Source organism: Odocoileus virginianus, chromosome 28 (assembly GCF_023699985.2).
Source record: "Odocoileus virginianus isolate 20LAN1187 ecotype Illinois chromosome 28, Ovbor_1.2, whole genome shotgun sequence".
Taxonomy (NCBI): domain Eukaryota; kingdom Metazoa; phylum Chordata; class Mammalia; order Artiodactyla; family Cervidae; genus Odocoileus; species Odocoileus virginianus.
This window is the reverse complement of record NC_069701.1, coordinates 2,166,047-2,190,790: the sequence shown is the minus strand read 5'-3', so window position 1 is coordinate 2,190,790 and position 24,744 is coordinate 2,166,047. Positions and strand designations below refer to the sequence as shown.

General features: G+C 46.2%; 2 protein-coding genes across 3 annotated transcripts in view; one reads left to right on the top strand and one right to left on the bottom strand.

The window, feature by feature from the left end:
- Window positions 1-7,446: 7,446 nt before the first annotated feature.
- LOC139031838 (putative uncharacterized protein ENSP00000383309) lies at window positions 7,447-9,282 on the bottom strand. The gene is made up of 2 exons (XM_070457392.1): window positions 8,768-9,282; window positions 7,447-8,665 (listed from the first exon to the last, which is right to left on the bottom strand). The coding sequence occupies exons 1-2, from the start codon at window positions 9,280-9,282 to the stop codon at window positions 7,447-7,449; spliced, it is 1,734 nt and encodes a 577-aa protein (XP_070313493.1).
- Window positions 7,863-24,744, top strand: part of FAT3 (FAT atypical cadherin 3) — a 767,497-nt gene continuing 750,615 nt past the window's right edge. For both annotated transcript variants that reach the window (XM_070457139.1, XM_070457138.1), the window contains exon 1: window positions 7,863-8,249. The gene's annotated coding sequence lies outside the window, so the exon portion shown is untranslated. The remainder of the gene's footprint in view (window positions 8,250-24,744) is intronic.

The window sequence follows — 24,744 nt, the reverse complement described above, 5'->3', positions numbered from 1 at the left end:
GCCCGCGCTCCGCACCAAGCGGAGCCAACACCGTGGGAAGTCTGCGCAGAGCGACTAGGGAGCGGCTGGCTCGTCACAGCTGGAGAAACGCCCACGCAGCAGCAAGGCAGCACTGCCAGAAGTTAATTAATTAATTAAAGAAAACCAACCTAATCCTACCATCAAATCCTTGAACCTGCTACTTCCTCAGAGTCAGTAGTTTTTTTTTCACTTTACTGAAAATCAACTGTATTTGACAAGTAGTTATTTGGGGGTGAACAAAGTTATCAGATATAAAAATAGATGATGCTCTTCCAGCTTCCTTTGACAATAGCCAGGGGCAGCAAGGTGCTAGTTCGCAGTGACATTTTTGTTATGCAAATAGTTTGATGCGGTTCATGAAAAATTATGCTAACATTCATGGCTAACATTGGGCCCAGTGAAATGAAATAGGTATTAATTTGTTGAGCTAAAGTATTTCAAAAGTAAGAGTAAGTAGACCTTTTCATGAATTCAAAATGAAAAGGGGGTCTATGTTCCTTAATTTAAGGCAATATGCCAACATTTATTTTTAATAATACTGTGCTGATTCAATTAAGATCAGGTAATAAAATCAATTGCTATAATTTGTTCACCAACCTCTTGAAAAGGCTTTTTCATTTTCTTTGGTTCAGGGGCCCCTGAGTTTAGATGGATTTCTTTTTCACATTCCACTTTGCATTAGTCAGTGAATGGGTAGAAGATGGTATATTTCTTCCTTTTAGCAAGGAGACAAAAGTCTTTGTTCTGTGCCTAGACTGCTTTTTTCTGAGATGCACTAGTGGCTGAAGCAATAAGCCGCTGTGACTTACAGGTAAATTAAAAGACATGAGAGAAAACTACTTTTCTAACTTTTAAGACTTTATGGAACTTGTAATAAATGATTACCTCACTTTTATGTTATATAGCAACTGTGGGAATGGGACATCTTTTACAAACAAGCCATGTTCCCAAAGTTTGTAAACCAGTTGTTTTGAATGTGAAATACTTTTCCCGCATAAAAATATTATAAATGGTGATATGATTAGATTAGTGCACATAAGCATATTTTATTTATAATATAAATTATGTATTTTGTTGAAATATAGGGGAAGACAATAAGTACGAATATTTTATAATTTGAAAGAGAGTGGTTTTGAATAAGAAACCACTGAAATTAAAAAAAACTCTAATATCTTAGTGTTTGATGACATTTATCATGTATACTACTATCTCAAAACGCAAATCAGATGTAGCACTGAATATCCTGTTTGCTTATTAGCCATGGTTAGTGTTGAACTTTAATTTATGAATAAAGAAAAAGGATGAATGAAAGTTCCCTCTGAGTGGCAGTGATTATTAAACAAACAACTTGAAGTATTCATTTGCAGTTTTTCTGACTGTTACATTTTTTGTATAATCATTTAATAAAGAATGACTTCTCCACTGACCCAAAGATCCAAGAAGGCAGATATTGCATCATTTTTTCTTGACCATTAAAATCTTAGCACTTAGCAGACAGCCAACTGCGTAGTACTTTTTGAAATGAAATTTTTGAATTAATAAAAAAGAAAGAGGAGTGGTCTAAAAAATGTAGAATTGCAGATGTGTTAAAAATGAGTGTCTGATATTTCATTTACTATTAGTCTCCACGTAGCCAAAAAGCGGAGAGTTGCAGCCAAAGACAGATGTATAAAAAGAAATTTCCCAAAGGATAAGGACAGTAAGACAGTTTGCTTGGTGAAAGCCAAGTGGTTAGGACTGTCCAAGTTTTCTTTGGTTGTTCCAAAATAAGGGAGATTGGGATTAGTCAGCTTTAGGATAGTTCAGTGGCAAAAAAAGGAGCCCTGCAAGAATCATCAGTGGCTTGTGTTCAAAAGGTGGGGCAGTAGGAGAGCTCTGACCGGCGTGCAGGTGTTGGATGGAATGGAATTGCTAGCTGTATATAGAGAATCTGAAAAGAAAACTCAGCCTGCTCTTTCCCTCCTCATGGGTGCTCACTTGTGTACAACTCTTTATAACCCTACGGACTGTGGCCTGTCAGGCTCCTCTGTCCATGGAATTTTCCAGGCAACAACACTGGAATGGGTTGCCATTTCCTCCTCCAGGTGATCTTCCTGACCCAGGGATCAAACCTGAGTCTCCTGCATCTCCTGCATTGGCAGACAGATTCTTTACCTCTGTACTACCTGGGAAGTCCTGTCTGTTCTTTAGTGTTATTATAGACATGCAACTCTGAAAACATCAGTGATAAAATATTCTTCTGTAACAAGATCTCTCTTTTTCTAAGTTCTGAAAAAAATCCTGTAGTTATATTGTTGTAATTTAGTTACTGTTGAGTTTTAATTTGGAGTTTGTAAACTCCAAATTAGCACATTTTAATTCCATGTCTTTTAATAAGCTTTTTTGTCTCAGTGGAAGTTAATTCAGATAACTTCTTGTTACACAGTGGGTCCCCCAACACACGCGGCCTTGGATATACATGTTTATTTTAAGAGTAAGTTCTTAAGAGTTTGAAATAATCCAAGTTCATTTGAGGTACGGTTTATGCCTCCAAACCCTGGAGCTAAAGTGAAGTCACTCAGTTGTGTCCGACTCTTTGCGACCCCATGGACTGTAGCCCACCAGGCTCCTCCATCCATGGAATTTTCCAGGCAAGAACACTGGTGTGGGTTTCCATTTCCAAATCCTGAGATATTACGTATTCCTTCTAGTAAATCTGCAAAAGCAATGCTAGCTCAGTGACTAAAATCTTGAAGAAACAGAACTTGAATTTCAGGATAATTTTTAATGCACAACCTTTTCCTTAATCTGGGTTCTTTGGAGGGACCTTAGAGGGACTCATAAACTACCGAAACAGAAAGCAAGATGTATATGTGTGCACACGTGTATTTTTAAAAAGAGGTTCTGTAAGTTTGATCAAAGATGTCCATGACTCAAAAAGCATAAAATGTATCCAAAATTTCATTTGTATTCTTTGATGTTTTATAATACATAGAGTCAAATGAGGAAACGTTTTTCTACGATAATATTTGAATTATAATTAGTCATATATGCATTATATGGGGACTTCCCAGGTGGCTCAGTGGTGAAGAATCCACTTGCCAATGCAGGAGACATGGCTTCATCCCTGGGTCGGGAAGATCCCGTGGAAAAGGAAAGGGCAACCCACTCCAGTACTTTTCTGTGGGAAATCCCATGGACAGAGGAGGCTGGTGGGCCACAGTCCATGGGGTCACAGAGAATCAGACACAACTGAGTGAGCACTCATGCATATACTATATGATGTCATTGGTAATCATAATACATAATCTTGCAAAAGGTGAATTTGAAATCTAAGGAAGATGGGCTATCCGGTCCGGTAGTTGAGAATCCATCTGCCAATGCAGGGGACATGGATTTGATCTCTGGTCTGGGAAGATCTCACATGCCATGGAGTAAGTAAGCCCAAGGGACAGAACCACTGAGCCTGCATTCTAGAGCCCCGAGCTGGAACTACTGGAGCCCGCATATCCACAGCATGTTCTGCAGCAAGGGAAGCCAGCACAGCGAGGAGCCCATGCGCCGCAACTAGAGAACCCCTGCTCACCAGACGTAAAGACGGCCTGTGCAGCAGCAGAGACCGGCTCGGCAAGCCCCTCCTGAAGAAATCTGAGCAGGTCTGTTTATTAAGGAGGTGCAGAAGAGGCTGTAAACAGATGCCCTCATCCACCAGTGAGTGATCCCCTTATACACACACAGTTTATGGACTGCATGACACTGAATATCTGGAACATCATTTTGCTGTATTTAAATAAAAGTTTGGCCTTCACTGGTGAGGTGAATAGTAAGATGCCCTTCCAGGTCTGAAGTGAGTATCACAGGATTTTAGCTTGGAAGGGACTGTAGTAAGTCTGAACTCTGTTCTGGCTTCTAGCACTGACTTTACGCTCAGATGCGATAATGTAGTTGCCTAATGATTTGTCTCTAAAAGAACAATAATAGCTAAGATTTGTTGGGTACTCATTATATACTGAGTACATGCTGTTATGAATTATCTTATTTATTCTTACAATTGGAGAAGGAAATGGCAACCCACTCCAGTGTTCTTGCCTGGAGAATCCCAGGGACAGAGGAGCCTGGTGGGTCTATGGGGTCGCACAGAGTCGGACACAACTGAAGTGACTTAGCAGCAGCAGCAGCATTCTTACAATAATTTTATCATTGTACTGCTCCAAGCTCTCTATGTAGGAACTAAAATCTAGGGAAGTTAGGTAACTTATCCAAGACAATACAGAAGGTGAAGGTGGAAAGCGAGGCTCCTAACTCAGTCTTTCTGCCTCCCTCCAGGGCCCGCTCATTTCACACCTCCCTAAACTGACTCCCTGCCATCATATAACTTGATTTTATCTGTTTCCAAAACATCCTAGTAGCACAGTTTCTGGACAGATCCACTCCTATCCCAAGCTGACAAACACCTATCCTTTGATTAAGTACTTCCAGGGAAGAAATTCCATCACGTTTCTCAATAGTCCAATAGGCAAACTGTTCTGAAATGCTTATGGAAGGTCAGCAATGAGACAGACAAGTTTTTTATGAGCACAGAAACAAAGTGAATGAGATTATTAAGAACAGATCTGTGTGGGATTTAATTGATCACAAAGAGGAGCCAGTGTAAGTGTGTATGTGTGTACTTAGCACATTGTGAAAATCATTTGCTCCTTAATGTAAATATTTAGGATTGATGGTGAGTGATTCTCTGGGATTGTGATAAACAAAGAGCCTGATAACAGACTTACTTGAAGTACTTTATTGGGGTGTGTGACCTCAGGGAGCATGTGAGGGACAGCGGGAGGGACCCAGCTAAGGATGGAGAGCCAGTACAAGGATGTGTTATCAAGCTGGCCTCTGCTTCGGGAGCCTGGCTCTTCAGGAAGACCACCCAGGAAGTTCTGTGGAACACATTTCAGGATGCTTTGTTGGAGGATGGTAAAGGGAACATTTATCTATGGGCTCCCATTGGTCAAAGATTTATCACAAGTGTTTAAGCTCTTGCACTTCTTTTTGGGCTTTAGTCTACACCAAAACTTCAACCAACAAGCCTCTGGATGGGAGGAAAGATGTAAGAGAGGTTGAGGGTCAGACACTGTCAGACTGAAGCCAGCTGGAGCCTGTTTAGAACTTGGTTCCAGCAATGGCTAAAAGACACGTGTGGAGCTCTGAGGATAGGAAGTGGCAAATGGGAGATGTGATATAGCAAGTAACATAACATTATTTTCTTATAGGTTCTTATTTTTTCAATTATATCCTATGTCATATTCATTGGGTCTAACAGGCGATTACAAGCTTTCATTATCTGTTTACCCTTTGAATATTATTGAGTTTTACTATATTCATTGAGTGTGTTGGGCCTCATGTAGGGAACTGGGATAGAAACATAAATGTTATAAACAGATTCCCTGCTATCATAAAGTGTACTGTTATCAGCACTGAGCCTACCACAGTACTAACACACAGTAGGCACTTTTAAAGAAATAAAATGGCCTTTTAAGAATGCGTATTAAAAGTTATGCAGATCTTAAATGACCAGAGGGGTGTCCCACTAGATAAAACACTTTATCATTCTTGTACGAAGTGTCTCACCCCCTGCTGTGATGGCTTATGTCTTCCAAGGGAGTGAAGACTATTTACTTTATTATCTATGTACTGCCTGGGGATAGGGGAGGCTGAAACCTAGACAGATTTCTGTACTTATCTGTAAGGTGCCTCTGAGGCATAAGAGAACATTCTGAGGAGCTGAAATCCAGGAGGGGTAGGAGCTGTAGCAGTCAGTAGCCACACCTACATTCACCTGGCAGTCTTCCCAGGCAGAAAGTGGAAGATGCTTTGTCTCCTTGCCAGCACTCTTTCCTTGAGCATCCTAGTGGCCAAACAACCGCTAGCTGACCAAAGTGCCTGGTTTCAGGAGCCAACTTGTTTCAGCACTTCCATAGAAGTACCTGGTTGGGAAATGCACTGATTTGTTAAAACCTTTGATGCTGTTAGCTGAATTCTGCTGGTCACAAGAAAAATGTCGTGCCAGGGACATGTATACCCACTGTATATATATCTTTGTTATCCTTGTCTAGTTGCTAAGTCGTGTCCAACTCTTTGTGACCACATGGACCATAGCATGTCAGGCTCCAGGCAAGAATACTGGAGTGGGTTGCTCTTTCCTTCTTCAGGGCACCTCCCCCACTCAGGGATCGAACCTGGGTTTTCTGCATTGCAAGTGGATTCCTCACCATCTGAGCCACCAGGGAAGCCCCATATACATACATACACACATATATGTTTGTACACATGTACATGTTCATATATATACACACATATGTAATAAACTTCCCAACGCCTTAGAAAGCTAACGACATAAACATAAAATCAGAACTAAATTATTCAATTGATAATATTTTGGAGGACTGGAAAGTCTTCCTAGCCCCGTCGGTGGTTTTCCCTCCCTCCAGACCCAACTCGCGGCCTTCCGCGACAAGGAAGCCCTAGGTAACAACATGCTGATGGCCTCTGAGTTACCTGATGTATGGGGAGCCGTCTTAGTTCTTCAGCGTTCACATTAAAGTCTCCAGGCGGTGACCGGAGCGTGCTGTACTTTATGGGGCAGTCAAGGCGGCGAGGCTGCTGCAGGCCTTCGCGGGAAGCCCTCTGCCTGCGGAGGGCGGTGGGCCACTGTGCAGTGGGACAAGGCGGAGGCCCAGAAAGGCAGACTCAGCTGATTCTTCCAAGGGCTCGCTCTGGTGCCTGAGCACAAAGTCCCCATTAGCTACCCCTAACTCCTTCCCCAAGGAGAATTTGATGGTTTAAAAACAAGTAACGATTTCTTTTGGAGAACAGATCCGCAGGCCTGCGGCACCTCCCTGTGATGCCAGCGGTAGAGTCGGGGGAAACTGCCTGGCAGGGAGCATCCCAGGGAAGGTGCCAGCTTGTGCGCCTGCCTAAGACAGAGTTCACTGCCGCCTATGGGGAGTGGGAAAGGCGGCCGGGGTGCTCAGACAGCCGCTCAGTTTTGAGGGGGGAGAAAGGCCGGGATACACAGAGCGGGGGTGAGTGTAGGCCCCGCAGCAACAGTGCTTGCGTGGCGGGTGGGGTGAGAGCATGGTCTGGGATCCTGCGAAGGGCGAGGGCGCAGAAGTTACTGGAACAGGCGGACTGACAGGTTGGCCTTGCACATCACCAAGCCCCAAGTCACTCCCTCATTCCACTGACAGTACCTCTCCTCCATTTTCAACCAAAATGGTTTAAAACGAATTGCGGGAAGGGAAGAAGATGGGCCACGGAAAGATACCCTTTCTCCACAGGGGCCCCCCAGGGTCCAAAAATGTGTGGGCAAGTGCCAGGAGCCCTGTCTGGGACGCACATATAGAATCAAAATGCGCAACATCTGATGGTTTCCAGTTACAAAGTCACCTCCGGATCTTAGAAAAGTCGTGTAAACCTCGACGTGCCTCGGTTTCCTCCCCGGTCCCGTGAGAGCGGCACGTGTGAGACCTTCGCGCGGGGCCGTGGCGGGCCTGAGACCGAGAGCTGCGAGGGCGAGCTTTCTGGAGCCAGCATCACCAACACCACCCGCGCCAGGAAGACACGTTCTCGGTATCCTGGAGCCCCAGAGAGCGGCTGGGGAAGCCAAGCTCTAAAATTAGCCCGGCTTCCAGGCCGGGCGCCTGGAGCACCCTCAGGCTCGTCGCGCCGCCCCCGTCCCCCCGCCCCCGTCCCCCCGCCCGCGGCGCTCCGAGCCCGCGAGTCATCCCGGCCGCGCGGCTTCTCCCCCCTCGCCCTTTGCGCCGGCGGTTTGGGAGGAGGAGACAGCGGGAGAGAAGCGCGAGGGGGGCGGCGAGGGAGAGGGGCTTGGCCGCGCGTCGGCGTCGGCGGTGATGGGGAGCGCGGAGCAGCCGGGCGGCGAGCACTAGCGGCGGCGGCGGCGGCTCGGAGCAGACGCGGGAGCGGGCGCTCCTCCCGGCAGCTGCGCCGCGAGCTGCGCTGCGGATCGGGGTCTGGAGCCCCCGGCCCCCTACTCCCGGCTTCGCCCCTCCGCCCGAGAGCCCCCGCGGTGGCGGCGGCGTCCCGAGCGCCGGTGCTAGCGGCTTCGGCCCCGGCGGGCGCGCGGCGGGCACTGCGGCGGCCGCGGCCGGGTGGCCGGCTCGGCCCGGGCGGGAGCGCCGGCCGAGGAAGAGCCCGCGGACAGCGCCTGGTGGAGCGGAGCGTCGCCGGCGGAGGCAAGGGTGCGTGGGCATCTTGAATGCCATGGTCTGGCTGCTGGGTGTCCCGGCTGGAGGGCGCCGCCAGACGCACAGCTGCAGCTGCCGGATGGGAACGGGGGGCTCGGGGGGCTCGGGGAGGCGAGAGCCGGCGAGGCGCGCGGGGGAAACTTTTCACCTGGTAAAGTTCCTGCCTCGGCACGGCTCGGCAGCCTTGGCTGCCGCCGCGAGGAGGAGGGGAAGGAGGCTCGGTCTGGCGGCGGCAGCCGGGAGGCTGGCATGGAGAGTTGGCCAAGTTTGGGGCTGAGGATTTGGAAAAGGGGGCGCGGGGCGGCTTGCAGAACGGTGCACCCAGCCCCCGACTCCCGGCTGCTTGCCCGCTGCAGGTGGATCGGAGGGCCAGGCGGCGAGCCTGCTCGGTGGCCGCTGCTGGTGGGGCGCTGTAGGGACGTTCAGAAGCCAAAGGATGCACTTGGGGACCCGAGGCTCAAGTTGGGTCGTTGCCTGGTGAGGCGCCGGCTGTAGCAGAGCCCAGACTCCACTTTGACCAGGGAGGGGAAAGGGTTAGGAGACATTCCGCGGGTCTGCTCCGCGTGTGACTCTGGTGTGCGGGGTCGGGCGGGGTGAGGTGTACCGAGCGGCCGCGACTCTGGGACCGGGGCGACAGTTTTTCTTGTGGAGTGGCGGGGAGGTGGGACTGTCCCTGCTCCCGTGGGGACAGGCAAACGGAGTGCCTGGGGAGAGCACGGATTTTGGCGGGCGTGCGTGAAGGTGGCTTGTCTTTGAAAAGAAAGCCGCGCGGGGCTGGGCGTCCTGGGGGGTGCGCTGCGGCCCGCCCGGCATTGCCGAGTGGGTCGAATGCGAGCGTGCGCCAGCTCCACTCTCCAGGCCCCTTCCCAGGCGGTGCCGGGTAGACCCCTGCGCCGGGACCAGTGTGGCTGCGGGGTCCGGGCGGGGGTCTGCGGCGCGCGGGCAAGGCGGTGTAAGAGGTGGCCGGGAGGGTTCTCGCCCGGCGCGCTCGAGCTCCGCCAGTGGGGGTCGCTGAGCTAAAGTGCATCGGGTCCCCAGGCCGGCGCGGGGCGCAGGGCCCGGGGATTTTTAGCCTCGCTGTGGTCTGCACTCCTCTCCCCCCTCTCCCGCCGACTCGTGTCGCGTGTGCTTTCCGAGACGGTTGAACGGGGACCGCGATGAGGCTTCGCGAAAGCAACTTTCATTGTTCGCTTTTCCCAGCCCGGCTCTTGTGGGCTGGGGAGCGCTGGGGGAAGGACGCGGGGGTGGCGGGAGTGTGGCTGCGGGATCAGCGAGCATCGGGGTAGCCTGCGACGAGAGGAAAGGAGGCCGTGTGGGGTGTGTGTGTGTGTGTGTGTGTGTGTGCGCGCGTGCTGGCGGCATCCTGCGGCTGTAGCTTCACGTAATAATGGGGGCAGAGCTGGCAGTGGAAGGGGATCCCTGGAAGGCTGAGGACTGAGGGAGCGAGCCTGCAGGGACCTGGCGTGGGGCTCGGCGAGGTTCCCGGGAGCGAGAGGCGCCGGCGGCCTGGAGAGCGGGCGCTCGGTAGCCCGAGCTCGTCCAGTCTGCCGTCCCAGCCCGTCCCGCGCCCCGCGCCCCGCGCGCCGGTCCCTGCTCGGCCTCGGGGCCGGGTAACCTGCAGCCGCCGCGGCGGGAGGCCGGCTGGGAGCGCGGGGCGCGCCGCCGGGTGAAGAAGCTTTTCTCCTTCTCTCCCCCGTCTCCCGCCCCTCCCCGCCCCCAGACCCCGGCGCGTTTGTTTTCCAAGTTGGATCCCGCTTCCATTTACAAGTGTCAGACAAATCCGCGCGAGCCTCCGCCGTTCACCCCGGGCCCGCCAGACGGGCGGTGGGCGAGGGGCGAGCGGTCTGCGCGGCGCCCGGGGCGGTGCGACTCTCGCAGGGCGCCCGACTTGCCCGGGCTCACCTCCGTGGGTCCTGGGTGTTTAAGAGAGACGTAAACAAACCGCGACCCCTAAAGCACTCCGGACAGTTGTATCCCGCCGCTTCCCTCCTCCTCGCCTCGGACATATTCCTTTTCTGGCCCCAACGCCTGTCTTTTCAAAGGCAAGTCGCGGGGGTGGGAGGCAGGGGGCGGCGGGCAGGCCGACCGGTTCATCACGGCGGGTATGCGCCCCCGGCTTTGTTGCTGGGATTAGATTCTCTGCTGCGCCCGGGCTGAGTTAAAATACAAGCAGAGAGGCAGAGAACCGGCCTGAAAGACTGCGGACGACTTTGCCCCGGATCCGGGCGGCAGGGCTAGGTGGTGGACCGGGCAAACCCGCCATCTAGGAACCGAGGACTGAGGTACCCCCTTCTCGGTGTCGATCAAAGTCAGCCCTGATTTCGCTTCCCCTGGCAAGCGCGGAACTTCTCTTAACGTTTATGGAAGGCTTGAATGGCGTTCTGGTTTGTGACGTGGAGATTTGAATCTGAGAAGGAAAGAAAGGGAGGGGATGGAAGAGAGGGAAGGAAGGATAGAGATGGAGAGACTGAGATTCTGCAGAATCCTGGAAACAGCACCAAGCCAACTGCTCTTTTTTTTTTTTTTTTTTTTTTTTGAGTTCTTATTCCTAAATTGGAGCAGCTGAGCAGTGAGAGAATAAAGGGCAGCCAAGAAAACCAGGGCGCCAAGAGACAAAGGCAAAAAATGCATAGTAACTTTAGCGCTTTGATATGCATTTTTACCCCTTGGATTGGAGTGGGGGGGGGGGGCATTTTGCGCTTTACCAGGAGAAAAGTTGCCTCTCAGAATTAGGCGAATGCTGATCTTTAATCATGAATCCCCGTTGCCTTTTCGGAACTCGGACAGTGAATGGTGCTGGGGCCAGTTTCTGTACACAGTGCACCGCGATGGGAAAGTTCCCAGCACTGCCCAGTTGTAATGTCTTAACATCGGAGGCACACGGAGAACTTCACATCAAAGGCAGCTGGTTCGCAGATCAGAAACCGCTCAGCTGCTGGGCTGGCTTCGTGTCTTGGAGTGCTGGGATTTTCACAGCCAGTGTTTGTCGACCAGTGACTGGCTGGGAGTGGCCCCTCCCCCCCCGCCCCGACCTTTTTCAAATTTATTTATTCTGCCTCCTGGCAGAGTCATTTTGAGGATATATATATATATATATATATATATATATATATATCTTTTTTTTTTTTTTTTGATAGTCAGGACCCAGTCTGTCTGTTAACTACCAATTACAGTTGTGCTGAGCTACTCAAAAATGAAATGAGGAGCAATAAGCAGGCTGACTGCCCACTGACCTGTGGGCTGTATGGTTATTTTGCCTGCTCACAGCTTTTTGTAAACAACAGCTCTTCAGGCTGTTCGCAGAAGAATATTTTTGATGTGTCAGGTTATGCTATCAGCCTTGCTTTCTTCATATGCTGCAGAATGACCTGCTCTAATCTGGCTGATGAATTATGTTAAATAGAAAGCAGTAGGCAGTTAGTTCCCAGTGAGAAGATAACTTAGGCATCTGCAGCTGGTCTGAGGCTGCTCCCCATGGCTCCTGTGTTGTTATGCTATCTTAATGGCTCAGGAGGCCAGCAGGACCAGGGTTTTCCTGTTTGCGAAGGTGGGTGTGGCGTCCCTTCTGTCCAGCTGACTGTAGGTTGGCTTTTCCTGAGGAGCACAGAAGGAATGGGCCACATTGGAGGGTCTGGTTTCTTGCATTGGGGTCACTACCAGGTCCTTTCCTTTTGCAAGAGTGGGGATCTTCTGATGGGATCAGGTGGGACCGTACATTTGGGATTGATTTCCTTTGATTGCTGGGGAAGGGCTATTGATGAACCCATGTCTTTGCTGATTGTGACAGACACCAGGCAGGAATGATAATTAAGCAGAAAGAGGCCTGACAGACCTAGTGGAGGCCATGTCTGCCCCTCAGCTCCTTCCTGAGGAAAAGAGAGTCCCCGATTTCCCCAGATGCACAGGGTCTTAAAGAATTAAAGACCGTCAACCCCAGTGTGGATTGTTGTGCTTTTTGATAAAGTTTTCTGAAGTATTTTTCAATCTCTAATTGTTGAGTGTATCTTTATAAGCATCTTTCTACTCCATTGTGAGGATTGGATCCTCCTTTGGGGATGACCACAGTCCCTACTGCCTGCTGCTGCTGCTGAGTCGCTTCAGTCGTGTCCGACTCTGTGCAACCTCATAGATGGCAGCCCACCAGGCTCCGCCGTCCCTGGGATTCTCCAGGCAAGAACACTGGAGTGGGTTGCCATTTCCTTCTCCATCCCTACTGCCTAATAGCCTCTAAAGAAGCCTTTGTGGCTTCGGTGACTTCCTCTATGATGACCCCTACGGTACATATCTTTCTGTGTTTCACTCAATTTGATTCTGCATCCTTCTCAAACTTAGTGGTTTTTCTGTCAGTTGAAGAGTATCTACTTCTTTAATGAGCTATTTTCTGCCCTTGTTTACACTGACCCTTTCCCCCAAATTTCTTTCCAAGAATAACTTTAGGAAAGCTTACCTTTCCTTAAAGAAACAAAAACAAAAAGATTCCATTTAATGCCACAGATTGAATTTATTGAGAACATATCTGATGCTTGTCTAGTGGCTTGGAGCCAGCTCCTGGTCTACCAGAATAGGCTATCAGTTACATGTAACAGTGACAGATGACCGTTCTTGTAGTTCTGGATTGGAGTGGCACTTCCCAGTTAGTCTTAATATTAGTCAATTCTAGGATTGAGATATTTTTGTATTAAAGTAGAAAGGATGAAAATTTGAGAATGGATTTCCTTCCATGATGATGGTTGGGGCAAATAGAGAACAGATTTCAAAACTTAATGATCACGCTCTTCATATAACTAGTGTGTTGCTTCCTTTTCTGGATAGATGTGTGAATGTGGAGGCCTGGGAGTAGGTCTGGGGAGCGTTGTGAATTGTCCTTCTTTAGAAAATGCTTTATGAAAGAATCTTGCCTTGCCTAAACAGAAAAGTCAAGGCCTCCAACGGGACCCTGAAAGGGATCCGTGAGCAGATTAGAGTATTTCGTCTTTCTGATCTTCCAGGTTCCAAGATTGTGGATTACAACCTCTATTTAATAAAGTGAAGTGAAAGTCACCCAGTCTTGTCTGACTCCTTGTGACCACATGGACTGTAGTCTGCTAGGCTTCTCTGTCCATGGGATTTCCCAGGCAAGAATACTGGAGTGGATTGCCATTCTCTTCTCCAGGGGATCTTCCTGACCCAGGGATCAAACCTGAGTATCCTGCATTGCAAGTGGATTCTTACCTGTCTGAGCCACCAGGGAAGCCAGTATTTAATAAAGAAAATTCATTCAATTAATTCTTGCCCTTCTGTGTCTTAAATTTATCCCTTAATTTTTATTCTGTTAAGTCACATTGAATTTAAAGTTGTTTCAGTTTTTTTTCTTTTAAAAAAACTTTACATTTTTTACATTTGATCAATTTTTATTTTCTTTCACATGCTACTTTTTCTCTGAGCTCTAGCTCCATATGTCTCTACCTGTCTTTAGAACCTCTTACTTAATTTCAAAGTCATCTTCTGAAACTTAACATGTTCCAGTCTGAAGTGATCATGAGGCTCCTTATATCCACTGAGTTCTCAAATCTTAGAAATTAGTGGCAGTACATCATTTATGTTGAAAAGGGGCAGAAGCTAAGGTCGACAACCTTCCCTGGTGGCAGAGAGGTAAAGAATCTGCCCGTTGATGCATGAGACGTGGGTTTGATCCCTGTGTTGGAAAGATTCCCGCCCGAGAAGGGAATAGCAACCCACTCCATTATTTTTGCCTGGGAAATCCCATGGACAGAGGAGCCTGGTGGGCTGCAGTCCATGGATTTGCAAGTAGTGGATATTACTTAGGGACTGAGCACACATGCATTAAGGTTGAGAAAGTAGGAGCTGAAGTTACGGAGAACTTAGAATGCCAGGCTGAATATAAACAATGGAATAACTGGGAGGGTTGGGTTGAGACAGCATGAAACTCTTTTATTCTGGTTAATTCTGGAGTAAAACTCACTGTGGAAATGTGGGAAGAAAAATAATGCAGAGAAACCAGTTAGGAGTTTCCAGTAGTAGTCTGAAAGTCAGTGATGGTGAAGGAAATAGGAAAAAGAGTTGCAAAGCTTTACTTTTTTAAACCTATTTTATTTTGTTTCTTTTATCTCTTCAAGGAATTTATTTCACTGAATTTCTTTTCAGTAATAGTTACTGACCCTATGTCCCTTTGCAAGGCATCACACAAGATTCAGATATACCCTTTGTCAAAGTAAAAGATACCCTTTGCTTCTCTGTGCTTACTGTATTGTTGGCAAAATGGGAGATACCCATGTGTGCAAACCAGAAATCAACACCAGGACGTATTAGTTGACAAAATAGTGTCGCTGAACAGGGTCCTGGAGGAAGAGAGATTAATATGAGCTGGAGCAAAGTTTTAGAAGAAGTATTGTTGTTGCTGTTTAGTTGCTCTGTAGTGTCCGACTCCTTGCGACTCCATGGATGCCAGGCTTCCCTGTCCTTCACCATCTCCCAGAACTTGCTCAAATTCATGTCCATTGAGTGGGCGATGCCATCGAACCATCTCGTCCTTGGTTGAGGAGAAGGTCTCCTCTTGCCTTCAGTCTTTCCCAGCATCAGGGTCTTTCCTGATGAGTCAGCTCTTAGCATCAGGTGGCCAAAGTATTGGAGCTTCAGCTTCAGCATCAGTCCTTCCAATGAATAGTCAAGATTGGTTTCCTTTAGGATTAACTGATTTGAGGGCTATAAAGTGAATATAATCCAATTGAATAATTCTTAGTAAAAGTCTAATGTAGTCAAGACAGTACAGAATTAATCAAGTCTTTCATTTCTTTAGGACAGTGCTCCTTTTGGGAAGAACATACTCATGGAACAGGCCAAATAGACTGTTGGGGTGTTTTTCAGTATTTTGGTAAGACACTTGAATTATTCAGGCCCTTTTCTCCATTATCCTTTTGTGGTGTCTGCACCCCCAGCTTCAGAGAAGAGCGGCAGGTGTTTGAAGCGTGTCTGGGAGCCGCACACCAGTGCGCACTCGGGCCGCTGCTCCCGCCCCTACCTGTCCACAATTTCAGGCTTCCTTGTGCTTCTATCACCAATTCTGGGGTTTTTAAGTTTCTTCCCTGTTGCTGGTGTTTAAAAAGTATGGGTGCAAATAAAGGACAAAAGGACTGCCCTTTAAGGGGTCCTTTAAAGAATCATTTGTTTTTGCTTTTTTGCATCAAATTTCCTGGGTCCTTTATCACAGCCTGTTGTGGTTCAGCAGTTACCTGGGAGGCTTCTCACCCCACCCAGAGCTCCCCAGAGGGGTCCTGAAGTGAGGTCCTCAACCCCGACTGCACTTTTGGAATCCCCCCGAGGCTTTGAAAACAAATGACTCACAAGTTGCATCCCGACCATTTTTTTTTAATAACTGTTCATTGTATTTTATTGTTTATTTTTAACTGGAGGATAATTGCTTTATAATGTGTTGCTTTCTGCCACGCAGCGAGGGGAATCAGCCATGTGCCCTCTCCCTCTTGAGCCTCCCTCCCACCCCTGCCCCATCCCACCCCTCTGTTGAAATGTGTGTGTTGCCGCAGTGAGACAGCCAGCCAGTGGGACTTTGCTGTGTGTGGCAGGAAGTGCAAGCTGGAGCTCAGGCTTGGCTACCCAGTGGCGTCCAAACCATTTAAACCAGACCCTCTGGGGGTGGGACCCAGGCACCAGTATTTTAAAGCCTCCCAGGCGGTTTTGCTGGTAGCCAAGGTCGAGGACCACTGCTGTAAAGGCTATGCCTCCTGTTTGGACTTAGAGTTCACTCTTTTAGGAAGCTCCCAGGCCCTGGGGAGTTTGGCTGGAAATCAGAAACACACGCTCTGCCTTCTGCTGTGAATGCAACCCCGGGGACTCTGCACAAAGTTGAAGTTAAGCTGGACTCACGCTGGAGGAGGTGGCTGGGAAGGTTCCTGGCTTCTTCCTCCAGTATTCTTTTGGTTCTCTGCTTTGCTGGCGTTTAACATTCTGTTGCCTAATGTGGCTTTGTCCTCGGTTTGACTCTAGTTGGCCAAGATGCCTTCTCCAGCTACTAGTCATGATATGGTCCAGGAGCTGGTAAATGATATTTGCAAAGTTTCAAACATCTTCAGGAACAGAAATTCTATCCTTCTTTATATTGGACTCATTGTATCTGGAGTCTTTATATGATTCTGAATTTGGGAAATGAATGCGACGCAATCCATTGATATATGGTCAGTTTTCTTCTTATTTGTAAGGATTACAAGAAATACACTGCACACAAAAAAATGAATCATGTCTTCAAGAAGCTTACAGTCTAGTCAGAGCTCAAAATGTGTACACTTAAAGAAAAAAAATCACAGCACTGTTTAATATTGGAGGTCAAAGGCATGCATGCTTCTGGCATGTGTGGGGAAGAAACTTAATTCCTGTGTATCTTGTAATTGGCATCTTCTTAGTTCCATTTTCTTCTGGCCCTTAGTTATCTCACAGCTAACCTCTTGCATAGAGAACTTTGAGGTGTTCGGTCCTTTAGGGATTCAGCATTCAGGTCTGTTGCTGGCTTTTTAACGTTTAAAAAAACAAAAGTCAAATAAATGGTAAGCCTTGTAATGCTAGCTTTCAGAAGATGGGTGAAAAGGCCAGAACTTTTACCTTGGAGGTTCAGCATGAATTGCTGATATTTGTACTTTGCAAAGCAGTTGCAAATACTGTTTCAGTTATTCTTTATTTCTTTTCTTTTTCAAGATGTCAGAGATAAGCCCAGCTGTTGAGTGATGTGCAGATAGGAAAGGTTAACTAGAAGTTTAAATGTAACTTTAGGACTTCTACTAAATTAAATTCCCAACAATCTGATAAAAATTATAGCCTTTACGGTACCAGGAAAGGTTAAAAAGTGAGCACACTGGAGCAGCTATTACATTTCACATTTTGATATAAACTCAGAATTATTAGTGCTACTAAATATCATTGAACAGTACTTAACACGGGTAAACATCTGAAAGCATGCCCCATAATACAGATTACATGTAGTGACAAATGCGCTTAATGACAGTATACATATCACTTTTTTCTATCAGATAAATAGTGAGTGTGTACATTTTCTTCAAAAGTAGAAGGAGGCTGTATCTCGGGAGAAGAGGTAGCTCAGTCTTTTTTGAAACCTAGAGCATCTATTACGAATGACGTTTTGTTGATTTTTCCAGAATCTGAGCATCTGATTAATGTTTTGGGGCATCTAAAGTTTGTTTTAAGGACTGTGGCATGAAATTCTGTTTGGCTCTACGTGGTGGCCAAATGGTGGCCGTTAGCACCACGGTGAGTTGAGAAAGGCCTTGTGTGATGCGTGGGCATGGCCCCACTCCAGGCTGGAGCATGGGGCTAGGGTTTCATCAGGTTGGCCTGGCCGTGGCGAGCCTCTCCATAAAGAAATGTACACATCAAAGTGGGCCAGATGCAGACAGCTTTAACACTGCTGGAGTTAGGGGGAAAATGTGAATCTTTCCCACATTTCAAAAAAGAAAGTTTCTTACTAATCATTTCAATCAGATGAGCCAAAAGTCAGAAGTGTGTGGTAATCTCCCTTGAGAACTTGGTACCTATCTGATAGGACTGTAAGGGCATTTCAGGATGTCAATTAAATGGAAAGATATTCCTGGAATTGAATATAATTAAGAAATGTTGAAGTCTGGTGTCTACATATTCAGACACTGTATTCGATGGTTCAATTAGTGAACCAGGGCTTGGATTTATTGACAAAAGGTCTCTTTCTCATGGCATGCTTCACTCATTAAAAGCTCATAATGTCTTGGATCTTTTTAGCTGTTGGAACATGACCATTTGCCATTTTGTGCTTCTTGACTTTATTATTTTTTTTTTAAACTTTACAACGGATTCAGATAACGTTGCTTCTCCCAGTGGATGCACATTCCCGAGGAATGAACCCGTGATATTTCCTAACATTATGAAGTGTCACCAGAACATCACACAGGGCTTCATACTGAAAAACAAGGATTGGAAAGTGAGTTTATTACAGTGGAATTTGTGCTCTAACAGTTTTAAAGAAATTTGTGAATCTGTTGAGACGAATTTCTTCCCAATCCTGTTAGCTCTATATTATATTTATTTAATATTAAAATTCACATGTCTCTGTGCCCTTCTCAGTTTTATGGTTGATCAGCTGGTGGTATAAATCCTTTCTACTCCAGCTTGTGGCTGGAGTTTCCCCAGTTATGTAGGAGAATGGGACATTTTTTCTTTTTTCATATCCTTGTTGTGGGATATATTTCTTTTTCAGCTACATTTGATGATTCTAAATGCTTGAAAATATTGCAAATATTAAAGAAGTAACTTGGGAATGTTGATACCGAGTGAGGAAGACAGCAAAGCACAGTCCACCTGATCCCTGAGGAGTAATTGCTACCTGTTTACAGTTCAAGTTTTAGCCGCCCCTGTACTAGTATGAATGTGAACAGCTGGTTTTATATGATTTCTTAATTCCTCGTCTTCACAGGTTATGTTCTCTAACTCGGAGCCGTTTAATGTAATCTAGCATTCCATCTTTCCCGTAGACATAGCAGATCATTCACAGTCTGGGAGAACTAAATACATATTCCACTGTTAGTCTTTCTGATGGCCTGTGCTGAGTTCTTCAAATCCATGTCATTGTTGGCAAAAATGCATTGACGTTCTCTTATTACCTTGGACTGATTTTACATGGAGCATATTAAACAAATGTGGTACCTGACCCTTCGAAAGTTAGCTTTTTCAGTTGACTCTTATTTACCTAGATAGGCCCAGAAAAGAGGAAAACGCATGTGCTACCCAAGTCAGAAAGATGATACCAGTATCTTTTATTGAGATGAAGTGATGTCATCTACTTGGAAATGCCCGCATTAACAGGGGACAGAATGCCTTCCATTTATATTTAGAAGAGAGTGACTACAGTGAGGAAATTAGGCAGTCTAGGCGATTGATCAGGAAATGTAAGACAAAAACACACTACCTTGCCAAATCAATTTCCTAGATCTCCTTGAATTATCCAATAATTAGATAATCTTTTACTTTGGAAGTGCAGATTTTGTATGTGTAATTATTTGTCTTAATCACTGTATTCCCAAACTGTATTCAGTGGTAACACACAGCCTGTTCAATTTATACTCTATTTCTTTCTGTTAACTAGACAGGATTAATAATATACTTCCTCTCAAAAGAGAGAGAGGGAGATACAGGTATTTTATAAGATTTGCCACTTTCATAGAGCTCATCAGTGGTTATTACAATAATCAAAGTGAATAAACTTAGATTGCTCTTATACAATAGATATGTTTTTAAATGGGAGTGTAAAACCCGCTTTTGAAAGCAAATCACATTTTACCTGCATTCAATTAAGGAAAACTCTCCACTATTTCAGCAGATCCTGTGGCACATTCTTTTATAAAGTAAAGAATATTTTGTTTCCCCTTAATTTATGTGTGTTTCAACTTTAAATGTTTGTATATCAGAGTTCTTAGAGGCAAGAGCATATACCTATGGGAAATATATTTCCTTTCAAACATGTGATGAACTGAAAGTTTGGCCTTCTCCCTCTGCACTGCTTTGAAGAGAGGCATCAGAGGGGAAGCTAAATGGGGAAAATGCACCTGGAAAGAGAGAGGATGAGGAGGTCCATATCATTCGTGGAGGTTGAGGAAATGTTAGAAAGCTTGAGGATTTCTGTGCCACAGAGCCAGGCCAGTGCAACCCAGACTAACACCTCTGATGATATCTGCTCCTTTGTGACATTTGCTGAAACAAACAAAAAAATTCACAATCTAAAACTTGAGAGTTATGTTTTATTTGGTGGACAAAACTGAGGACTTAAGCCTGGGACCCAGCATCTCAGGTAACTCTGAGAAACTTTTTTGAAAGGTGAAGGGGGAAGTCAGGATAAACAGGGGTGTTTGCCACAGAGCCCAAGAAGTCAGAATGTCAAAAGATGACTATTAATAAAACAAAACCAGATATCTCACGTTAAGAAGTTTAGAGCTTTTCTCTGTGTGGGAAGATGCAAGAGTGTGGGCTCACTGAAACCACACCTTTGATGTGGACCTCGGCTCTCTGGGGCCAGTATCCTGTGACTTCTTACCCTGAGTCTTCTCAGGGCATGCACGCTGGGCTGAGGGGTGCAGCGTCTGATGGCTTGATGACTGGCATCCTCTTTCCAGCCTCAGCACTCGCCTTCTGGGGCAGCTGCAGGGTCTGATGGCTGCAGCATCCATCCCTGGCACAGTAAGGATGCCGAGGGGGACCAACCCCCTCCCCAGCCATTGGAGCATCCGGAGAAGGGTCTCTTGGCTCAGGGCTTCTCAGCTGCCACGGTCCTTTCTCCTGGCCACTGTTTAGAGCCCTGTGCCATCCTGAAGGTCTTGTTTCAACCTAACCTGCTGTACTGCTTTTTAATATTTCCATACGTGGTTGCCTACTACAGTTGGTGTTGCTATCATGACACCTAATACAGTCTGCCTTGCAATGAACTTACCTGTGTTGGTGTCTTTTTTCTCCCATAGACCTTCATTCCACGGGCTCAGTGACATAACATGAATCTTTGAGCCACCACTCTTTATCACTGCTGTATCTTATCAGTGTTTAATATTTTAAACTACATGACCATATCTGTTGATGTTCCAGCTTGAATAATGTATCATTGACTTTCACAGTGGAACATCTGAGATCAAACCTTGAAAAAAAAATCCTTGGGTGTGAGGATTTCCTTATGATTCTAGTACTGGTAGGATTTACAGTCAGCTCTCCATATCCATGGGTGTTGTATCTGTGGGTTCTACCAACCACAGAGAGAAAATATTATAAGAAACTCCAAATGATTCCAAAAAGCAAAATTTGAACTTGCTACACTGCATGCGTGCTAAGTTGCTTCAGGCATGCTTGACTCTTTGCAACCCTATGGACTATAGCCCACCAGGGTCCACTCTCCATGGGAGATTCCAGGGAAGAATACTAGAGTGGGTTGCCATGCCTTCTCCAGGGGACCTTCCCAACCCAGGGATCGGACCCATGTCTCCTGTGGCCCCTGCATTGCAGGTGAGTTCTTTACCACTGAACCACCTGGGAAGCCCATGCCATAAGTGATCCGAGTTCTATCCTTGACTCGGGAAGACCCCCTGGAGGAGGGCATGGCAACCCTCTCCACTATTCTTGCCTGGAGAATACTATGGGCGGAGGACAGTCCCAGGGGCCGTAAAGGATTGGACCTGCCTGAAGAGACTCAGCACAACACAACCTAGCTTTTACACTGTATTAGGTACTGAAAGTAATGTAGAAATGATTTAAAGTATTTGGGAGGGTGGTATGTAGGTTACATGCAGTCACCGTGCTGCTTTATATGAGGGATTTGAGCAACCCACGGATTTTGGTACCAAGGGGAGCCCTGGAGCCAACCCCCTGTGGATAGTGAGGGAAGGCTGTAGTAGACTTGAGGTCCTTGTCGTCTAGTTGGAGAGAAAACCCTCCAGGCATGTATACCCAGGTTCTTGATTGGCGTGTCTGTCTATGCTGTGAATCTCTCCAGCAAGTTCTCAGCGAGTGTAGTAAAGACACGGAAAAGGCATGTATATCCAAGTGTTTGTCACTTTTTAGGAGCACCACTTTGTTTTCCAGGAGGTTCTGATAGGCAGTTACTTACCTAATGATGCATACACGTGGATATTGATGTACACAGTCAAAGGTCAAATTTCTGGGGAGGGGGAGACACCTTGGTGCTGAGTCTTCTAAGGACAGCATAGACTACATATGTGAGAATGTTTTTATTGTAAGAACATTTGGAGACTTTTACATTTATATTTAAAATGAAATTCTTTGTAAACATTTTTGCTGTAAGTCTTGTTACACTAAATTATAATCAATGCACCATTCCAGTGAGTACCAAGATACATAGCTTCCCCAAGGGTATCGCTTACCCAGTTCTGACCATCCTGGGCAAGAGAATCGTACTTTCAGGGCTGAATTTACAGTGTCTGGGACATAATAAAGCTTGTGCGTGTATACATGAATGCACAAGGTTACCTGGCAGTTAGAATAGATTAAAAGCAAGTCTTGTAAAATTCCAAGTATTTTTTTCTTTTTTAAACTACATTGCACTAGAAAGCATTCTTTGAGGAGCTGGCCGGTAAAATCAACACGTGACCAGATGTGCATCTCAGGAATGTCATATTACAAAAAATGTTCAGTAACTATATCTTGAATGAATGGAAAAAAGGCTTTGTCTGTCTTTTAGACACTCCATCATTCTGTGAGCTTTACAAACAAAATCTCATTAACACCAAATGCATGGGAGCATGAGAAATGTGTAATGCTCTTAATTTCTTATTAAGTGATTTGTGTTTATTGAAAATTGGCTTGAAGGTACACTGAACATAATTCATAATATTGGATTTAGGTGAGGCTAGATATCTGAGTCTTTTCTGTACTTAGAATGTGCTTACAAGTCCACTATTGGAATAGGGGGTGGGAAGAGTGATAACTTACTCCTGGAAGGATTTGCTGAAGTGAGAAGATGAGTTAGACTTGGGGTGTCCTTTTCTGGTGCTGCTGTGCCTTTTAGGCCTGTGTGAATTGTGCAAGGCCCTTATTTGTGCAGACACGCTTCGTACGTGTCTGCAAGCAGATGAGTGGCAGCGAGGGCACTCAGGGGATGGTAGAGGCAAATGTGAATCCCGTTTTTCCACTGTTAACTCATGAGGCCTGCTGGGTAGCAGCAGGCACTAGCAGACATTTAATTGTGTGCTAGGTAAGGCTGGCACAGCTCCAGCATCATGGTGAAGTAAGAATTACCCTAATCAGCTGGGATATACTGCATATATTGATTAGAGTTGGATTTTCTTATGCAAAAAAAAGAAATCTTTATAAATAGTGGGAAAGTAATTGAGAGTAATTAAAAGGCAGAGAGTTAACTCACAGTTCTTTAGATGAAAAGGCATTTTGATCCTTTGCTTCCATGCAGATTTCCAGGCAGGCTGGAGTAGTTCATGAGTACCACATCTGAATGGTGGGATGACTGTTCCTGCTGCCCCTGAAAGAGACCAAATGGGCAGGCTGTGTAGTTGAGACACAGAGGACCAAGGTCCAGCAGCTTCTTGATGGCTCTGTGCTGTGGGAAGCCTTCTTCTTTATTTGGGTCTGGGGGCTTTTCTTTTCTTTTTCTTGGCTTCACTCACTAATAGCTTTTGGTTATTATTAATATCCCTGATGAGAACTGAATTGAGATCCCAGTATCCTAGTGAACACTGATGGGAACGTTAACTTCATTGGAATTACCTAGAATTTCAGCATGTTTTGTCATTGCTTCTCTCTTTGCTTAAACTGAGAAGGCTTTGTAGTCATTTGGTATCACGGAAGCTACTTCATCTCTGGAATGATAACCTGAATAGTTATGTGCCTGGAGAATTCCATGAACAGAGGAGCCTGGCAGGCTACAGTCCATAGCTTTGCACAGAGTCTAATATGACTGAAACAACTCAGCACGCACACACAGGCTTCCTTTCTTGCTTCCTAGCCCTTTCACTCATATGCAATGTCTGCCACAAACTATATGCATGAAATACCTGCCGGCTGGATGGGTGAATGGGCTGCTGTATATGTTTGGGATGCTTGCATGATTTAGCGTCTTTGTGAGAAGTTGTAGATCATGTTTTGTGGAGTTCCAAACATCATTATGATCAGAGATCATGAATAACAACGAGGCAAGGGGAATGGGGTATGCAGGAAGAAAGGGCTAAGATTTATTGAGCATTTACTATATCAGGCTCTTTGCATATGTACTTTTCTCCCATCATCCATCATGTTCTGGGAGGTGGTTGTTAGCATCATCATTTCACAGGTTACGGATACATGATCAGGACTTGAACCAAGGTGACAGGCCTTAATTGGCAGGGTCAGGATTTGAACCAACAGCTCTAGTTGATAATCAGGGTTGTACAAGTTCCCTTACCCGCAGAGGAGGATGGTCTCATACCGTCAGAGCTTGGTGGCGGAGCCCAGAGACAGGCCATGAGCACCAGTCAGATTTCTTTGAAGGCTGAGTGTTTTTCTACAAACATTTATGGGAATTTTACAGTCTCTTCCATAATGTGTTTGGTTAAGTGTGAAATCATAAGTACCAATACTTAATTTTTCTGTCCCAAATCTACTTACAATGGACCCACCTAAAGCTACTCCTAATGTGTCCTCTGGGACTCCTATGGGCGTTCCATGGAGAGAGAATCAGAGCTGGCAATTTGGTTGGAAGAGGGATTGAGGAACCTATCTTGAAATTTTGTTCCATTAAAGTGTGGTTTTTTACTTAGATTGCATGTGTATTTGCAGTGACCTGGGGCTGTTAGCAAGGAGAAGAGTGCTAAAACCTCCCATGATTTTGTCTTGTTTATCCAGGAGCTTTAAGCATCCTGATGGAACAGCTGTGGATCCAAGTTTGAGCAGGCACAGAACCATACTTCCCTGCATTGTGTGAATGATAATTATGATGCCCAAAACAATTGCT

Excerpts from the sequence above, each read along its gene's own strand:
- LOC139031838 (XM_070457392.1), bottom strand. The coding sequence starts at position 9,282 with ATGCACTTTAGCTCAGCGACCCCCACTGGCGGAGCTCGAGCGCGCCGG. Across the intron at positions 8,666-8,767 it reads CTTTCCCCTCCCTGGTCAAA|CGCCCCACCAGCAGCGGCCA; the intron begins GTGGAGTCTGGG and ends ACGTCCCTACAG.